General features: G+C 43.4%; 1 protein-coding gene across 1 annotated transcript in view; it reads left to right on the top strand.

The window, feature by feature from the left end:
• slc35f1 (solute carrier family 35 member F1) overlaps positions 1-19,678 on the top strand; it is a 522,812-nt gene extending 503,134 nt beyond the window's left edge. The window contains exon 8 of the mRNA XM_085997332.1: positions 18,613-19,678. Coding sequence (XP_085853458.1) covers positions 18,613-18,837 — 225 coding nt within the window. The 3' untranslated portion in view covers positions 18,838-19,678. The remainder of the gene's footprint in view (positions 1-18,612) is intronic.
• The last annotated feature ends 1,085 nt before the right edge of the window (positions 19,679-20,763 follow it).

Here is a 20,763-nt window from a genome sequence, read left to right as displayed (position 1 = left end):
TTTTCTAAGCTCTGCTGCTAAGCTGAGACAAAGACCCCAGCTGTATAAAGGATCGGACCTGCATCCAGCAACTCTGTGGCACATTGTGCTGGTGCGCCATCGAATTGTGCCAACACATTTACTGAGAGTAATCTAGCTTCAGGTTTTATTTTCCTGTTTGTACCTTGTACTACCGATGCATTTTCACTTGTAATGATCAGAATGTACATTTCTCGAAGAAATAGCATTATTTGTGACTTTGTTTTTCATCTATGGAACTAGTCTTGTTATCAGAAATCGTTAGAAAGAGCTCTCATAAAAGGAATGCAAGTAAACAGTAAGAACAATCAAAAGAAAAACCATGAATCTTGGAAATCTGAAACAAAACACAAAAAGTGCTGGAGATGCATATTTTGAACATACAAAATTAATGGGCAGAAAAAGATCAGCTGGTCCATCAAGCCTGTCCCACACCATGATAGCCAGAGCATCATGACAAACACTTCTTTCCTCCCCACCTCCCACCCACCCCCGCAGCCATGTAATCTCCTGGGGGAGACAAAAAAAGAGAAAAAACCCAGGGCCAATAAGGGGAAAAACACACTGGAAAATTCCTCTCCTACCCCCTCAGGCGATCAAAACCAGTCCAGGTGATCGCTTGGACCAAAAAGTGTTATTTAGAAAGACACTTACCTTCTATATGATGCGATCTCTGCCCCCAGTAAAGAACCTGTCCAGCTTCCTCTTGAAGGCATATTAGGTCAACCAGCTTCTAAAACAGAGTAATAGTTAATGATTCAGGGGCATGTTCATCCGCATTAGTATGACCAGAACCCCATTGTAGGACTGATCGAGACATGAAATGAAAAGGAGAAGACAGGTAGATGTTAGGAGTTCCAATATGCCACAAAATGGGTTTAGTGTCCTGTAAGTAGATTGATACAATAAATTGCAGCTGGTCTTAAACAGACACAATCTACCTGACATATAATAGATAAATTTTAACTGGAAGTAGAGCACCTGGAAATGTACTCTTGTATCCGCTCCACTTCAGAGGAGTGGAGACATGCACCTGGAATTTCTGATTCGTCTTGGGTCAAAACTTGCTGGAGCGAGGCATTTGCGTATTAATAATGGTGTGCATCATTAACACACTATTATTTGTCCAGCAAGATTTGGCCCATTATTTTGAAACAAAATGGCTGTTGTAATAGAGCAGACTCTATATTCTGCATAGATTGAAGATTGAAGAAGAGCATTAACCAAGATAACAAAGCTCTTTCAATCATTACCTGGAAGATGTAACATCTTCTGCCAGTTTTCCTGCTACATGCCCGGAATATGGATACAGAATTTCAGATTCAAGCCACCAAGGGCTGCTTTTCATTTGCTCAAGAGTGACTGCTGTAAAATATTTTTTTTGGCAATTACAATGGTACATAAATTAGATCAGCTGATGCACGCTCAATTACCTTTCTGTACTTGACAGCAGTGTATTTCACTCAGATTAAAGGAGTCATTTAAATGTCATGGTAATGGTTTTCTAATACTTCACAAATACAAATTATACTGGTTTGGAAGACACAGATTGAATTTTATGATTGATGTAGCCTTTGTTTTGCTGGAAATTATAAATAAGGTAAGATTCGCTAAGTATAGGAGACTGTTTATTATTTGCTTTAGATGAACAATTAAAATGTCATATATTACTAATTACAATAAATGTTTGAAAACTGAGAGCTTTCAGTGACTGATAGGATATAACTCGTTAAAGGATAACTCAGCATCAAGCCTTAGTTATGTTTATAATGTAAAGTGAAGCCTTGTGAAGTTAATTTTTGCAAACCGTATAGACCAGAAGCCCAGGACTTAGGAATCCCTGCTTGTGAATTTGAGCTAGCAGTTTCCTATAGAAACTTCTTGTCACTGCACACTGCAACATTCAGTTCCAGTACATGAAACCAGACTGTTGTACTTCAATCACAAAATTCTTTCAACTGAACATTAGTATTTTATGTCTGTACATTGTTAAAACAAGTCAATGAGACATGATGAACATCTCCAAAGATGAGATTTTCTTCCAATTACAAATCTTAGGGAAAAAGTAAATGTGATGATTAAGTGGGGAACATCACTTGATATTCATGTCTACTTTTTTTGTTAAAATCAGTGATTGGAAGAAAATATACCCCTATGTTATCTATTTGCTACTCTTAAGATGTCAGGTGGGCTTTCCTGCTGGCCACAGTAATATCAGTGGTGGTATCCGTAGTTTCCATCTGGATAATATCATTAAATTATGATTCAACAACTTGCATTTCTATAGTGCCTTTAACGTAGAGAAACATCCCAAGATGCTTCACAGGAATGTAGTCAGACAAAAATTAGCATTCAGCCAAAGACGGAGATATTAGGAGGGGTGACTGAAAGCTTGCTCAAAAAGGTAGGCTTCAAGGAGGAGAGAGAGGTGAAGGGACAGAGAACATAGGGCCTAGATAGCTGAAAGCATGACTGCCAATGATGGGGCGCAGGGAGTGGGTGAATGTGTAAGATTCCAGAGATGAAGCAACGCAGAGTTCTCAGAGGGTTGTAGGGCTGGAGAAGGTTGCAGAGATTATGAGGGACAAAGCCATGGAGGGATTTAAACACAAGGTTGAGAATTTTAAATTTGAGGCATTGGTGGACCAGGAGACAATGTAGGTCAGCAAGCACAGGAGTGATGGCTGAATGGGAAGGTGCAGGCTAGGATATGGGCAGCAGAGTTTTGGATGAGCTCTAGTTCATGGAGGATAATAGATGGGAGGCCGGACAGGAGAGCATTGGAATAGTCAAGTTGGAGATCGCGAAAGCACACGAGGTTTCAGCAGCAGATCAACTGTGGCAGGGGCAGAAATGGGTGATGTTACAGAAGGGGAAGTAGGTAGTCTTTGTAATGGAGAGGATATGGTGTCAGAAGCTTGGATCAGGGTCCAGATCAGGGACAGAGATGTTGCAAACTGTCTGGCTCAGCCTGAGACAGTGGCCGGGGAGGAGGGATGAAATGGTTGCTAGGGAATGGAGTTTGTGACGGGAGCTGAAGACAATGGCTTTGATCGTCCTAATGTTTAATTGAAATTGTAGCCCATCCATGGCTGGATTTTGGACAACCAGGCTGACAAATACAGAAACAGTGGGGGGTCAAGACAGGAGATGGTGAGGTAGAGCTGGCTGTCGTCAGCCTACACGTGGAACCTGACGTCACGGTCCTGATATTAACAGAGAGATGGGGAAGGTGCGAGGGAGCCTGATAATGGAGGAGGGCTTGCCGATCTTAATGGCAGGACATGATTTAAATAAAAGAATGCAGAGTCCCGCACCAAAACCGGCCAGATGGACAGCCTGGCCAGTAGTCGGGAGCAGGGAAATTGTGGCAAGAAGCCGCAGCCAGGAACCCGTGGGAATGGTCCCCGGCAATTAGTGGGGGGGCATCTGCCTGCGATCAGGGGAAGGGGAAACACTGGCCATGGGGGAGGTGGGTGGGGGGGGGGCTGACCGCGATCGGTGGAGAGAGATGGTGATCTGGCCACCATCAGGGGAGGTCCTGCTCAAGGGAGGCCCAGCGTTTCCTTGTGAGGCCCGGAGGAGCAATCCTGACCCACAAGGAAACCTGTAAAATAAATTAAAAACCTACCTGCTGGGCCTTCTCTGGCCCAAGATCTGGCTCTCGGCAGGTTTTGCCTGATGTGAAGCCAATACTGCTCCACCGCTCAGGCCTCAGGTTGAAATTGCAGATTGGGTCCTCATGACACCATCAGTTCAATGCACCATTACAATTATGATCACAGGTTTTTTTTAAAATACAGGCAGAAAAAGAAATCATACATTTTTTTTAACATACATTTACGTATCAGATTCAGCCAGTTTGTATTGTGTTTACCGAATACCTCAACAATATCTTCCATAACCACATTGAATGCATCGGCAAGGCTTTGCATGCATGATTGGCTTTGTGCTTGAGAAAACTGAGCACACTGCTGACTATCGCACTGTGGGGGGAGTGTGTGCTTGTTAGCTCATGGATATCCTAGGCTGGGTCAATCTGCATTGTGAGATTTTGAGGCAAGGCACTGTTCTTTTACTCTACAATTGCAGTGGCCAGTCCTCATCCATGTACTGGGTGAGCAATTGAATGTTGCTGGGGAATAATCATGTTGAATAAGCCTCCAGGAAGTGTAATCAGGTCAGCCAGTAGTTTCCCAGCTCCAACTAGAGGCTGGGTTCCAATTGCCATATATCCCACAGGTGCTTTATCCACATATGATGAACAGAAGAGAAGTCAGAAATGAGAAAAAGCTTGTTGTGGGGCCAGTTGTACTTTACCTGGCACGGAGATCCACCTTTGTACTTCCAACAATGAGAGCTATGCTTCTCTACTGCTATCAAGGGGTTCACAATCTGTGGCAAATATGCCCAGCAAACCTGCGAGTAGGTTTGTGAGGGGGCAGGGGGAGCGGGCAGGGAGCGGGGATTGCGAAGCTTATCATGCTTTTTGTCATCTCCAGATTGCTACCTAAAGCTTCTCTAGCATGACTAGGACATGCAAAGAAGTGTAATCTTTTGGCCACAGCCTCTCCAACAGTGAGAAGTCTAATCTGTATAGTATGTAAGGGATGCAGGAATCAATGTATATTTTTCAGTTCGCCTTGCTGAATTGTGCTATACGTGAAGGTTATGAGCATTTGCTTGATATTTTGTATCCTTCTTCCATTATTTCGCATTGTAGGTATTCTTACATCAGCCTCTCTATGTTGCCTGTTACCATAGAGCTAAATATAATGGACAAATATATAAAGAATATGTACGAAAGCTCCAAAAACAGAGATTCGAAAGGCCAAGGGGGAAAATTAGAAGTTATAAAGGGCAATAAAAAGGCTTTCTATAGGCACATTAGTAGTAAGAGGATAGTCACAGTAGGGGTAGGCCTGCTAACAGATGAAGATGGAAATCTTATAGTAAAGATGAGGGAATGCCTGAAATACTGTCACAGAGAAAGCATATATTGAGATTGTAGAACCATCAGTGGTGGGCAAAGAACAGTTAGTGGGGGTTACTATTCAAGGAGAGATAGTACTAAAGAAGTTACTCAAACTTAAGCTAGATAAATCACTAGAACCTGATGTTTTACATTGAAGTGTCCTGAGAGAAGCTAGGGAAGAAATAGCAAAGGCTCCGACAATTTTCTGAAATGGTGTGGAAAGAAAACTGTCGGATGTAATTACATCAGTACATGAAAATTGTCCCCTTGGTCTATAATACAGCATGAAATTACCATGCACTTGGAGAAACAGGATTTAATCAAAGCCAGTTAGCATGGAATCCTGAAAGGCACATCGTGCTTGACCAAACTTATCGAATTCATGGATGAAATAACAGAGGAAATCCAGTGGATGTCTTTTATGTGGATTTTCAAAAAGCATTCACTAAGGTATCATATAAGAGACTTAGGCCAAAGATAATGAAATTAAAGGAAATATGGCCACGTGGATAGAGAGATGGTTGGAGGGCAGAAAGCAAAGGTTTGGGGTAAAAAGAAGTTGCTTGGACGTGAAACATGTGGTGATGGTGCTCCACAGAAGTCTGTATTAATTACAGTATATACATAAGTGATCTGTACATAGAAACTAAAGAAACAAAAATTGAAATGATTTCAACAATTATATTGTGCATTTAATGTAGAAAAATGACCCCCAAGGCGCTTCAGATGTGATGGGGAAATGGACACCAAGCCAAAGAAGGAGAGATTAGGAAGGATGACCAAAAAGCTTGGTAAAAGGGGAGGGTTTTGGTAGGGTCTTCAAGGAGGAAAGGAAGATGGATAAATTAGGGAGGGAATTCCAGAGAGTAGGGCCTAGGCAGCTGAAAGCACAACTGCCAATGGTGGGGTGAAAGGAAGGTGAATACATTATAGGCCAGAGTCAGTGGATTAGAGAATGTGTGGGCTGGGGGGTTGGGGAGGGGGGCGGGTGGTGGGGGGTGGAGGCGGGGAGAGGGCTGGGGCTGGAGGAGGCTAAAGAGATGGGGTGGGACAAGACTATGGGGGGATTTAAACAGAACGATGAAAATTTTAAATTTGAGGAACTGGGTGGCCTGGAGCCTATGTAGGTCAGAGGGAATCGGTAAGCAAGGATAGGATACAGGCAACAGAGTTTTGGATGAGCTGAAGTTTACAGAGGGTGGAGGATGGGAGGCCAGCCAAGAAAGCATTGGATTAGTCGAGCCCGGAGGTGATAAAGGCATGGATGAAGATTTCAGCAGCAAATGGGCTGAGGTAGGGGCGGGAGTAGCGATGTAATGGAGGTGGAAGTAGGAGGTCTTTGTGATGGAGAGGTATACCAAATTGGGGAGTATGGCAAATTATGATGATGATTGTGAAAAGACTGCAGGAGGACAAAAATAAGCGAGCAGAATGCGTAGGTAGGTGGCCGATGCAGTCCAAAATTGAAAGATGTGGTGTAATATATCTTGGAAGAACGAATAGCAAAAGGAATTATACCTTAAATGGAAAGATTTTAAATGGAGTGGAGTAGCAAGTGTGCAGCTACAGTATGTTACTAAAAGGCGGCAGTGCAAGTAGATAAAGTTGGTTTTGTATCTAAACACATTGGGGCTGAAATTTAGGGTTTGAGCACCTGATAGAGGTCATCTTGATTATGAAGGGTTATGATGAGGTAAAAAGTGATAGACTGTTTCTGCTGATTTGGCAAGATAATAACGAAACTGCACAAATTTAAACTATTTATTTAAAAAAATAAAGGAGGTTACATGGAGGGTGGTAAGAATGTAGAATTCAAATTTGTTGAAGCACAGTCGATAAATCCTTTAAAAAATAAAATGGATGGTTGTTTGAAAAAGAGGACTATTAAAGGGTATGAGGAGGGAGAAGAAAAGTGCTTTTAGATTAGGTAGCTTAGTTGACCTTTAATGGGCCAAATGGCCTGTTTCTATGCTGTGACATTCTATAATTTTAACGGGTATTTTCATGTACTGAAATGCATATATAACACAGTAAAATGCATTCTGTAAATAAATACCTGCATTCTCTATTTTAAATGTGAAATGCATACACTGGTTATAGAGGTTATTCAGTCATTTAAATCTCCAATCTGCATTCTGATTCCAGTCTGTACTCCCGTTCTCATTATTTTAAATGTTAATCTGTTAATTATTCATCCAAGTACAGTACTGGATGTCAGCCAGTGTCAATAACATACCCTCAGATCCTTAAAAGGGAAGGAAGCTCTAGAGGTGAGTACTCTGAATGGCAAGTAATTACCCTGAGATATGACCCATATATTTTCATAGGCATGCTGGGAATATTTGAGTTTTAAAGAGTTCTCTGAGAAGAACATTTCAGTCTGTATGAGGATACTGTAGCTCAGAGTAAAAGGAATTTATATTCCACAAGCCAGCAGTTCAATTATAATCTTTTTATCCATTCTTCATCTCTGCCCTCCTCCTCTTGTGACTCTTTTGACTCCTGGATTATGGATTAGTGAGGGGAAAAAAATTGGCCAGGGTCCATGCATCTGTTGTTCAGTAACCCGTGCTAGAAGTGCATGCATGTGGCCACCTAGATTATGGGTCCATTGAAACTGGGCACCTTTGGTACGTCATCCACGTTGCCATTCTTTATCTGTGAGAATAGGCAGCGAGTCGTAGCATGTTGTTCATTCATGTGTCACATCACAGATCCTCTCCTCACCTGGTGGTCACATGCATGCACTTCTAGCTCGAGTTACTGGACAACAGTCAGATGCACAGACCCTGGCCAATTTTTTTCCTTCCCTTGCCCAGAAGTGCTGAAGCTAACTGGAACACACCAGTGCTACTCTGATTTAGATGTGCTAACTCTGTACAGACTGGGATCAAACCTTGGAGTTTTGTGTTCTGCATATTACATCTACTCAGTGCCATAACCAGTTGAGCTACCCATATCTCCTGATGTAAGTAAATGCCACACAATTGGAACTCAGAAGGGTAAATGTTTTGAATTTACACTTCCAGAATTGATAGGATAATGGGCTCACTGACTTTTTTGTCTGAATTCGCAATAGACATTCCCAGCACGTAAAGATCTGCGATAAGACTGTGAATTTATAAAATCTATCCTATTATGTACACTAGTAGAGTTGCCATTTTTTTTCCCTAAGACAAAACCTTAGGAACAAGTGGCATAGGGACAAGACAGGTAGTGGAATCATACATGAGTGTTAAGTTTTGACTTGCTGATGATAAAACTGAATACCAGCAACAGCACATCATGAGGCAAAAGAACTAAGTGGAAAAATTGGAGCCTTTTTTAAAAGTAGGTTTTTGGTGTCCAGTTTGCATTTTAGAAATTTTCAGAAAGCAACCAAAAAACAAAACTGTCTTATCCAAAATGAGATTTGTTGTAGTACTATCCAGGGAATCAATTCACCAACAACAGTGCTTCTGTTCACAGGATACTTCATTGGGCTAAAGCACAACTCAACAAATAGATTTCAGTTGTAGTTTCAGTTCCTGCCAGAGATTTTAATTATTTTATCAAAAATAATTCTATGTAAAGTTATGTTCCCCCTTTATAAATGCAGATCACTGCAATAAATTGATCTGTCTTGCTATATAAAATATCTAGGAGGGCAGGTCTGGCAGTGCGTCACTGGCTGCTGTTCAGAAGGGCTGGCACCACCAGAAGCATTAGATTCCCATTTTATATGGTTTTATTAATAGAGGAATAGAGTACAAAAGGAAGGACGTTATGCTAAACCTATATAAATCACTGGTTAGGCCTAAGCTGGAGTATTGTGTTCAATTCTGGGCACCACACTTTAGGAAGGATGCCAAGGCCTTGGAGAAGGTGCAGAAGAGATTTACTAGAATGGTACCAAGGATGAGGGACTTCAGTTATGTGGAGTGACTGGAGAAGCTGGGGTTGTTCTCCTTGGAGCAGAGAAGGTTAGGAGGAGATTTGACAGAGGTGTTCAAAATCATGAAGGGTTTTGACAGAGTAAATAAGGAGAAACTGATTCCAGCGGCAGAAGGGTCAGTAACCAGAGGACACAGATTTAAGGTGATTGGCAAAAGAACCAGAGGTGACATGAGGAAACATTTTTTACTCAGTGAGTTGTTGTGATCTGGAATGCACTGCCTGAAAGGGTGGTGGAAACAGATTCAATAGTAACATTCAAAAGGGAATTGGATAAATACTTGAAAGGAAATAAATTACAGGGCTATGGGGAAAGAGCAGGGGAGTGGAACTAATTGGATAGCTCTACCAAAGGCACGATGGGCCTAATGGCCTCCTTCTGTGCGGTATCATTCTATAATTCTATCTAGGGCAAACAATATATTTTATGACTTTATTTATTTATATAATAATGACTATACAAAGCAAAAATATTTGGTGCAAAGGGAGTACCTTTAAGTCTATGATTCAACATTTTTCACCAGCCAACAGCCATCAGAGATTCTGCTTTTAAAACAGGTGAACGATGAATGTGCCTCGGTCATCAAATCTAATAATAGCTTCTGTAGAGGACAGACAGCAATTTGTATAATTCAGTGTCTAAAATAAGCAAGAGTTCTGTGAACACCTACGTCATGAAAATCAAGTCCTGTAAAGTCCTACATCCGTGAATCGACTTTACTTAAGACATCTGACAACATCAAACATGCCAGCTGCCAACAATGCTATTTATTAAAATATCAAAAATTCATAATTTGTGCATTATATTATAGTAATCCTTAATGAATGCCTGCAATGTACAGATTGTAATCCAATAGAAAAGTACAGACAAAAATCAGACAAAAGTTACAGACTATACTCTAGTCAAAGAATTAGGGGGGAATTTTTCGAGGGGTCAGCGGGCACATTTGGTGGCAGGTTGGCTGGGAAAAAAATGTTTTGACCAGGTAGGGAACCCGCTGTCAAGCCACCTCCACGCTAGTCTCCCAAATGTCGGGTCTGTCATCGCTGAACAGATCCGACACCAAGCGGCGGGGGAGGCAATTTAGATAATTAGAGCAATTGTTAAGAGGCACTCAAGTAGTATTTTAAGTTTACCTTTCAATTTTACATGTTCCCCCACTGCTTCCTTACTGCTCAGGGATCACATCAGCTCAGCATGTTGTGAGTGGATTCAGCTGATTATCTGATTACCTAACAGCAGCAAAAGTTGTATAAAAGCTCCCATCTCACAGCTGTTCACTTTCCAAGCTCAGAAACTTGCTTACTGCATTTGGAAGACAGATTGGGCTTTATGCCATTGCAAGTGTTTGGAGCCAACTCTCCATCCAGTGCCACCTCATTCGAACAACCTTTGCTTCTGTCATCTCATCTTCACCTGCTATCTATTACATCACAATGGGTACAGTTTACACTTTCTCACCTTGGTCCTCAGAATCCCACCACGATCAGCCCCAACACCAGCAGAACCAGGCACACCAGCAGCACCAACAACAACACCAACCTTCTCCACAATCAACTGATGCTGCACAGGACATCAGTACCTGACCACATTGCTGCCCGGGACTCCAGGGATGGCCTCACCATAGCCAGACTTACTTGACACTGCACACCATGGCTGCCACATGATGCACCAGGTCGGCACCACCCCACATCAACACTATAAAGCATCCCTACAATGCCCAAGCCATTCCTTTCACACTTATTGCCATTGTGGGGGGTACCATTATGTCTCACCATTCACTGCAACTCACTAAGCCACTTCCAAAGATGCACAAAAATCTGTCCAAGAATGCAAAGTGTTGAAAATAAAGATTTCAATGTTTGACAGCACATTAACCGAAACTTCACATGAACATTGGCTAAAATACACAAGTGCTTACCCTTTGTATGTTGTCAGTTGGTATAATTGGACTAGGATGAGGGTGAGTGTGAGGGGTGGCTAGTGAGATGGGGAAGTGATAATGTAGATAGAGAGGGATGGGTGGAGGTGCAAGGTAAGTTGGTGTGAGTAAGGATGTGCAGGAGTAGGGTAAGGGAAGGCTCTACTCGGAGCTCCGGCATGGCAAGCGAGCCCCAGGTGGGCAGAGTAAACGCTTCAAGGACACCATCAAAGCCTCCTTGAAAAAGTGTAACATCCCCACCGACACCTGGGAATCCCTGGCCCAAGACCGCACAAAGTGGAGGAGAAGCATCCGGGAAGGCGCCGAACACCTCGAGTCTCTTTGCTGGGAGCAAGCGGAAGCCAAGCGCAGGCAGCGCAAGGAGCGCACGTCAACCCAAGCACCCCACCCACCCGCCCCTTCAACCACCGTCTGCTCCACCTGTGACAGAGACTGTAGGTCCCGCATTGGACTAATCAGTCACCTGCGAGCTCATTTTTAGTGTGGAAGCAAGTCATCCTCGGTTCCAAGGGACTGCCTAAGAAGAAGAGAAGGGAAGGCAGAGTGATGGGGATGTGATGAGTGGCACAGCAGGATGAGGTTGAGTGTGGCTTTGCAGTAACGTTTTGAGATCATTGAAAGGTTTGCGCCACTGCAGCCTGGTCCTCCTGACAACACCCCAACTTGTGTCCTCCTGTGCAATGTGCAACCAGACTGCGTTGGTCTCCTGGGGAGGTCTCTTCCGCCCATGGGAAGGGAAGAGAACCTCCCTGCGTGCTGTGACTCCCTCCATAAGCATATGGAGGGAGTCATGGGAGAGCCTGGGTGCAGGCCTGCTCCTCTGTGTAGTGCTTGTCAGTGTTTGCCGCACCTCAATGCTGCAGAACACTGACAGCAGAACTGTCAAAATCAATTTACGCATCGTCCCTTTAAGGAAACCGGCTAATGACAGATCACTCCCGCCTCCTTCAATTGGCTGGCAAATGCGCTGCACGGGCTTAACATGCCCGATCATTGTAAAATTCTTTTCACAGAGCGGGATGGAGCCAGCAGCGGGGTCGCACCCCACCACCGACCCCGGCCGCACCGGACCCGCTTTGGTAGGCGAAATCGCAGCCTTAGTTTCTGCCGAGAGCTACAAGACTGCAGCTCTCTTAATCTTCGGGGCTCTTCTGCCCCTTTAACTGTCCAGCTGCCTCTACTGGTGCTGCAGCAGTGAACCCACTGCAACACTGCTGGGAATTTTCAGCTGGGTGCTGTCAGACTCCTTCTTGGCAGTAGGAATCCTGCTGGGAGACCACTGTGCATCAGTGATAATCCCCAACCCGGGGAAATGAATCAGGGTCAGGGCAGAGTCAGAAGGGCAGATGGAAGTCTTGACCCCCCGCTGCTACTCTGTCCCAAAAATAAGAATCTGATATTTCTAGTTATTCTGAATTTTTCTATTATATAAATGTCCATGTAATTTAAAGTCAAATCAGATTTTATTAAACCCAGTCAAATCACAAATCTAATGCAAACCATTACTTTTTACTTTTACTGGATTAGGTATGAATAAACTTTATTGCGAGGCTATTTGTTTTGCCTCTTAATCTGTGGTACTTTAAGTCTATAGCCTTCTGTATAAAATGTTTGGCCTCAGATGCCACAATGTTGACCTACTTCAATATATTGTACTTCCACATACCCACTTGAGTATTTGTGCTGCACTCCCAATTGCAATTCTTCCGCTGCACAGAGAAAATACAGGAAACTTTGTGCTATCCGGCACCGACGGGACCGAGCTGTTGCCGTTCCCTCAAAACTGCCGGACACTCCAGCGCTAATGTTGAAAGGTACGGAAGCTTCTGAGCTCCGTATCTGTCAACAAACCCTGTTGCGCTTCTAAACAGTCCAAGCGTCTCTGTAGCTTAGCAACAGCTTCAGCAGACCTTGCAGAGCTTGACTGTTGAGGAAAAAAGCAACGAGAAAAAAAAACCTAACGAAAATGGCACCTGATTTTTGCCGGTGGCTCGAGCATTCCGGACAGTTAGCCTCCGGATAACACAAAGTTTCCTGTACGTAAATATGGCATGCTGGGGGACCTGGTAGCTCAAGCAGTTCAGCACTGGACTTCCATCCAAGAGGTTGTGAGTTTTGAGTCTTAGGATTGGCCTGCCACGTCCACAAGACAATTCAAAGATGTGTTTTTCTTCTGGCTGGTGAATTTGGTCATTTTTGGTTGACTTATCAAATGGAGCACCATGCAAATATGAGACATGCCATCTGTGAGTTAGAGGGGAAGGGAAGCAGTTACCAAATACATGTGATTTCTTCAGCTGTTTTTAATGAAGGTTTCCTTGCATTTCCAACTGGCACTTAACATACCTACAGTGGGAGAAATAGGAAAAGGGAAAATGTTGCTGATGGCTCCATGGGTAAATACACCATATTGTGTGGTACTGAGCTAAAAGGTCTCGGGTTCAATTCTGGGTCTGTGCTGAGTTTACTGATTTCAGCTTGAGCAGCGAATGGGCATTATAATAAGCCTCAGAAACTGGGGAGGAGAAAAATCAGCGCGGATTCTCATCTCTGATTGATGTCTCGTGACCTGTATGCTGGAAAATGTACTTTTTTGGAGGTCACGCAAGTGAGCACAGATTTTAGCCCTGATATTAATGGGGAAATGGGAAGAGTACAGTGGAGGCTGTGATCGGCCAAAGAACCTGGCAAGACTGGGACGTGGAGACCCTGCCGATCTCAATGATTTCAATAAAATGCTGCAGTCTCCCGCCCGACAGCTGGCCAGATCTGCAGCCTGGTCAGCGGGCGGGAGCACAAGCAGGCAGGAGGAGGCTGCAGCCGGGGACCCGTGGGGACAGTTCCCAGCAGTTAATAGGGTTTCATAGCTCAGGGTGGGGGGGGATCTTGCTGGGCCACGGTCTTGTCATGGTCGGGGCCAGGGTGAGGTGTGTCGGTCTGCGTTCGAGGCCGGGTCTTGGGGGAGGGGGGGTGATGGGTGTCTGTGATTGGGGCCAGGGGGTTGTGTTTCCATCTGCGATCGGGGCCGGGGTGGGGGTCTTGCCAGGCCAAGGGTCTTGCTGTGATCAGAGCTGGAGGGCGGTGTGTCCGTCTGTGATCGGGACCAGGGAGGGTGTCTGCGATCAGGGTTAGGGTGAGGTGTCTGCCTGCAATCGGGCACGGGGCTGTGGCGGGGGGGGGGGGGGGGGGGCGGGCAGTGGGGTGGTGTTTGCAATCCTGGTCCTCAACAAAACCTGAAAAATAAATTTTGAACTTGCCTTCTGGCCCAGGATTAACTTCCAGTAGGTATTACTTGACATGAAGCTGGCACTGTCCCCCACCGCTCAGGCCTCTGGTTAATATTGCAGATCAGGTCCTCATGACATCATAGGACCCAATCTGCATATTTAAAACGGGACCCCACTTCCTTCCGGCGGGTGTCCTGCTCGCCTGATTGAAAGAGCAGGATAATATGTGGACACTCCAGGAAGGAAGCGAGATCAGTGGGAGTGACTGGCACCCATTATTTTAACTGCTCTCCGCCTGATTTCCGTCAGGTGGGGGCAATTAAAATCGGGGCCTATAGTCTCAGTTGTGATACCCTCCATAATCAAATAACCTTCTGATACTCATTGCTTACGTAAAGAATAGGCATTTGGGCAAAATGCTGAATAACATGCTAGAATATTCAACAGAGTGAAAATTAGAGGCCAAAGCGATGCACAGGGATTAATTAGAAGAAGCACACCCTGCCCGATTTTGAGATGAGTACTTGTTAAAAAGTAGGAAAATGCAATAGATTGAAGCAAAAATGTAATGATTGATTAAACAACTTTCAGTTCAAAATGGCCTGAGGTCAGCACTTTTTATTTAATACATTCTTTCTTCAATTTATTCCAATTCAGAACAAAGAATAACTCAAGGTAGAATGAAGCATGTGGTTTATGGAGATTAACTGGACTAAGAGAGAACGCTTCAGCTTCAATTATCTAGATGAATTATCAGTAAAATACACTCTGTGGGAGCGGAGAGCTTGCACACTTGCAGAACATGAAACAAAAATTTTGAACAAAGCTCCTTTCGTGATTTGGAATATGAAGCGCTATATGATATTTGTAATTTGTTCTTGAAAGTTAACCAAAAATCTGTAGTTTTTGAAGTATTTTAAACTGAATAGATGGATAAGTATTGCTGTTCATACTGAGTGTTAGAAAAAACTGCAAACGTTTTAATATAACTACTGAACTCAGATTAGTATTTAATTATTTGATTAACAATTTTTTTACTGCCCTTTACCACATGTTATTGGTTTAAAATCTTTTATGCTGAGCTCCCTCAATAGCTTATTAGATGAGTGAACAGAGCCTTACAGACCAGGACGATCATAGGTTTGATCTCCGGTCTATGCTTAATTAGCTGATCCCAATCAGTTTATCGGTTGAGGTGCGACAGTTGATCTCAGCCTCTCTAAACCAGAATGAGTTCAAATCAGCCAACATTCTTGATTTTGATTGCTTTCCAGTTGCATGGGGGGAGGGGGGGCAAACGTCAACTGTGTTGGGGACGTAAAACTAGCGGCATCGGATTGGGAAGTCAGTGGAAAGAATAATCAGGTGGGGTGTATAATGGGCAGCCGATCTGCCCCTGCCAGTTTTGTGTATAGATGTTGGGCGAGGATAGGATCAGACTTGGCTGAAGTGGCCCATAGTTGAATAGTCTATCAACACACACTGTCCAGGTGAACACATGGAGAAAGGGCACTGAGCTAAGATGCTGGAGAGATGACAGTGTTTGTGGAACTGTACCCCAGCATGAATCAAAGCCTTCAAGTGAGGAGGGAATAAGATTGGAGGGATTACCACAACAGAAGCTTCCCCTTATTTTCCTCTTTAAGTTTACATTGTTGCCTCCTAGTACCATGACCTTTCCCTTCCTGGTAAGGCAAGATAGCGTATGTCACAGATTCTTCCATGATTGTTAGCAGTGCTGCTCTTCACTGGCCTATTGGAAGAAGTAGGCATCTATGGGTTAGGCTTATGATTCTGCCAGATTTTGTTTTCCTGAGATAGACTCATTTATGTGGCCAGAGCAGTACTGCTTAAATTCACTTGCTAGGAGTAGATATAAATCAAGGCTAAGGATTTGCACTACTCTGATCTCTATTAGAAATAAAAATAGAAAATGTTGTAATGATGCAACAGCATCTGGAGAAAAGGAATATTGAGGTTCCAAGGTTGTAATGCAGTTTTCATGAGACTGCAGCCATGCATACAATTGAAATGATGCAGATGGTGTTCTGGGTCATCTGGAGCTAGATAGAATATTGCAGTTGCATTCAGTGTACTGACACATTGGCCACAATTTTCTCATCGGTGTCGGGATTGGGGCAGGTCAGCTGGTTTCCAGGTTTCAGTCCCGTTCCCAGCTGCCTCCGCTCTGCAGATGTGATTTTCCCTTGATTGGCCTTGTTAAGCCCAACCTGCGGGCTTACTGGCCAATTAACAGGAAGCAGGTCTGATGACGTCATTTGATGACCCGTCATCTGCTGGTTTCTTTAAAGGGACCATGCACAATTTTATTTTGACAGTTGATTTTTCAGTGTTTGACAGCATTGAGGTGCTGAAAACACTGACAATCACTGCACAAAGGTGAACTCTTTCACCCAGGCTCTCCAATGACTCCCTCCATATGCTTATGGAGGGAGTCACAGTATGCAGGGAGGTTCTCTTCCCTTCCAAGGGCGGAGGAGACCTCCCCAGGACACCAACTTACCTTGCACCTCCACCCAACCCTCTCTATCTACTTTATCACTTCCCTATCTCACTACCCACCCCTCACACTCACCCTTGTTCTACTGCAAGCATACCAACTAACAACACACAAGGGTGTACACTTGAGAGGTTTAGCCAATGTCCATGTGAAGTTTCTGGTAATGTGTTGTCATACAGTGAAATCTCTTTCAAAAAGTGCCCCTTATTGGACAGATCTGAGCGCACATTGAGAAGTGTCTTACTGAGTTCCAGTGATTGTTCAGTCATAACTCCCCCCCCCCCCACAAACACCCCCCCCACCCGCTATAGTGATGTGTGCGCGTAGAATGGCTTGAACATTAAAGGGATGCCTCACGGTGCTGGTGTGGGATGGTGTCAACCTGGCGCATCATGTGGCAGCCAGGGTTTACAGCATCAAGGGAAGAAAATCTGGCCATGGTGATTCCGTCGCTGGCCTCCTGGCCAGCAATTTTGTTAGGGGCTGATACCCTGTGTCCAGTGCAGTATCAGGTGATGGCAGCGAAGGTTGGTGATGTTGGTGTTGGGGCTGATCGTGGAAGGATTCGGAGGACCAAGGTCTGATTGTTTCATTGGCTCCGATGTTGCTGGAATAGATGGCAGCTGCAGGTGAGATGACAGAAGCGACCTGTCAATGGTGAGAGAGGTTCTCCTAATGAGGTGGCTCTGGACATACAGATGGATTAAAAAACTTGTAAGCTAAAGAAATCTGTATATGTATTAAAAATGCAGTAACCAACATATTCTGTGCTCTGAAACTCACCATGTGCAACATGGCATCCTTGACACCACTTCTGCAGGTGTCATCTTTTCACAAACATCAGACCAGACTCTCAACATGCCAGGTTGAGCTGGCGTGTTCCCCGAACAGCGGGTAACCAGTGGGGGAGAAGGTAAAATTACAAGTAAACCTCAAAAGACTCTTAAATTGGCTCTTAACAAGCCATTTAAGTACCAGAATTGTCTCTCCTGCCGCTTGGTGTCGGGTCAGTTCTGCGCTGACAGACCTGACACCTGGGAGACTTGCATGGAGGTGGGTTGACTGCAGGTTTCCTACTCGCTGTCAATCTTTGCAATTTTGACAGCGGTTCCGCCTCCAAACCCGCACCCTGAGCGCTGGCAAAATTCCGGCCATAGAGTTCTGAGACCTGTTACAGGACATGTGCAAATCAGTTGATCTAGTTCTGATTCATTGTGGACTGGAAAATATTTGGCAAAGTAAATCCCTGATGTGCATTTGGATAACTTTTTTGTGTAAGTTGAGCAAAAGACCAGAAAAAAAGCAATACACAAAGAGGATTTTGCAGTGTTGAAAGATAATTGGAAATAGCTGGTGTAACTTGGTTGCATAGTAAAAAGAATGAATAAGATTTAGAGCCACTGTAATTCGTTCACAATCTTGATAAAACATTCATAAGGACAGCAAAGGCGAGGTTAACATTCAGTAGATTCAAAATGATAGATTTGAAATCCAGTTTGCATTTGCAAATAGCCAAATATATTATGAACTTGGTGACATAATAAAACTCACTACACGCTTGGTTTGAGCATAAAGCAAGGCTTTAATCAACTTATTTCAGAACATGGAGGTCTAGTTGTACTTCACTAGTTCCTTGTCTTACAAAATGTCCCTGTAAAGCTGGGGCCGACGCCCAAGTATTTATACTCCTTGGACGACGCCACCAGCTGGCCGTCCAGCGTTATTTCACGAGTAGTTTCTTGATGAATGATGAGATTTATAACACTTGGCAGTAGACATATAGTTAAATTTCCAAAGCCACTTGTTTTACAGAACATAATTTAAAAATTATTAGAAATAATGAGCTCATTCTGTACTGTAATAGGTAATTACATTAAGACATTTGAGTATGTTGTAAATTGAATATCTGTGAGCTGCTTTTTATTTTCTCAATGCTTATAGTATATACATCCTAGTATTATTTATTAGTGATCTCATATTTTTCTCTCTTTTTAGTTTTCAGGACTCTACCTTCTGTCTTTTTTCACAATCATTCTTGGATTAATCTTCTACTCTTCTACTTCCACATACGTGGCCCAAGATCCACGTGTATACAAGCAGTTCCGTAACCCAGCAGGCCCTGTAGTAGAGATACCAACCACTGGACAACTGGAGCCATCAGTCACATATTCCAGCCTGGGACAGGAGACTGAGGAGGAGGCCCAAGTCCGTGTTCCATGAGGAGGCACTGAGGATGCTCCCTGGCACTTCAATGGGCTTTATCCTGCATTCCTGGATTATTTTTTTTTGTTTACATCACCTCATTTCCCCTATTTTTGGTTTACTACATTTTAATATTTATTTTTCAAGCCAAATTTCTAGAATTCTTTTTACTAATTGTAGAGTTTAGTAAATTGTTATTTGAGACAATTGGGTTTAATGTGTCAGTTCACTGACTAAGAGTTTTTAAGTGGATTGCAATCAACTGATGGTTTAAAAAGTGCCATCTAAAACATTTTTATAATATAGACTATATATCACTACCACTGTATGGGAATAAGGGGATTTTAACGGAGTTTAAATATGCACTGTATTTTTTCTCATTTCCAGTCATTCCCATCTTTTTTGCACATAAATGTTTCCATGTTAAGGCCATCTAAGAAGTCATTTAAAGGGTGATGTTATCTTTCTATACGAAGCGCCATTATATGACCTCTGAACCTGTGTCATTCTAGGATGGGTTATTGTATAGTTTAGACTTTGCTAACTTGTGCTGTTAACATTTTGACAAGTTGTGTAGTACCTTTGTGTTGCTTTAACAATTAGTATTCTTCACAGTTAGATTACAATAAGTATGGACTGTACCCCATGGGTAGAAATCTACTGTTAAATAAAGAAAAGAAATAACATAATACAGTTAAACTCAACACCATTACAAGAAAACAAACCAAAAACTGCACAGCTCAACTGAAAGAAGCCCTTTATCTTTTTGATATCTGCATGCTCTTTATGGACTGGCTGTGGCAATGTAATGCCTGTATGATGTTTTCAAATAAATGCTTTATGAAAGATAATATCACAACACAGGCTCCTGTCTAGTACTTGCAATGTTCACTCAACAAATCTTTTTTAGAAAAATAGGCTGTAGGCATTATTTTTCAGTTTACTGTATTAAAGCTACAACTGACAGTAATTTACATCAACAAAACAATAGAAATTATTGCCATGACTCAGAGAGTAGATTTCACGCACAACTGCTAATTTGACAAAATGTCAGTGTGAATATAAATGGTGTATTTTTTGGCTAATGTGTTTATTTGTCGAAAATATGAGCTGTAGTTTGGGTTAGTTGAATGATTTGTTCCTCATTGTCAAAAGTGTCAAAGATAGTATCACTTTTACAGTTGAGCTTCCGACTAAACATCATTGCCATTGTAGATTCAGGCCTGAATGATGGATAACACTTGAGTCTATCAACTATGTGCAAATGGAATTCTTTGGTCCAGAATGGAAAAACAAATGTCACCACTGTCATCTCACAGTAAATGCAACCCATGTTAGCTGAGCCACAGAACAACAACGACATTTCTTTTATTTGTTCCTGGGATGTGGGCGTCGCTGGCAAGGCCAGCATTTATTGCCCATCCCTAATTGCCCTCGAGAAGGTGGTGGTGAGCAATCTTCTTGAACCACTGCAGGCCATGTGGTGAAGGTACTCCCACAGTGCTGTTAGGGAGGGAGTTCCAGGATAGTGACCCAGAGATGAGGAAGGAACAGCGATATACTTCTAAGTCAGGATGATGTGTGACTTGGAGGGGAACTTGCAGGTGATGGTGTTCCCATGTGCCTGCTGCCCTTGTCCTTCTAGGTGGTAGAGGTCGCGGGTTTGGGAGGTGCTGCCGAAGAAGCCTTGGCGAGTTGCTGTAGTGCATCTTGTAGATGGTACACACTGCAGCCATGGTGCGCCGGTAATGGAGAGCATTAAGGTGGTGGATGGGGTGCCAATCAAACAGGCTGCGTTTTCCTGGATGGTGTCGAGCTTCTTGAGTGTTGTTGGAGCTGCACTCATCCAGGCAAGTGGAGAGTATTTCATCACATGCCTGACTTGTGCCTTGTAGATGGTGGCAAGGTTTTGAGGAGTCAGGAGGTGAGACACTCGCCGCAGGA

The sequence above is a fragment of the Somniosus microcephalus genome, chromosome 9 (assembly GCF_052327205.1).
Source record: "Somniosus microcephalus isolate GS21.2 chromosome 9, FLI_Smic_1.0, whole genome shotgun sequence".
Lineage (NCBI taxonomy): Eukaryota > Metazoa > Chordata > Chondrichthyes > Squaliformes > Somniosidae > Somniosus > Somniosus microcephalus.
This window is presented reverse-complemented; position numbering and strand designations above follow the sequence as displayed.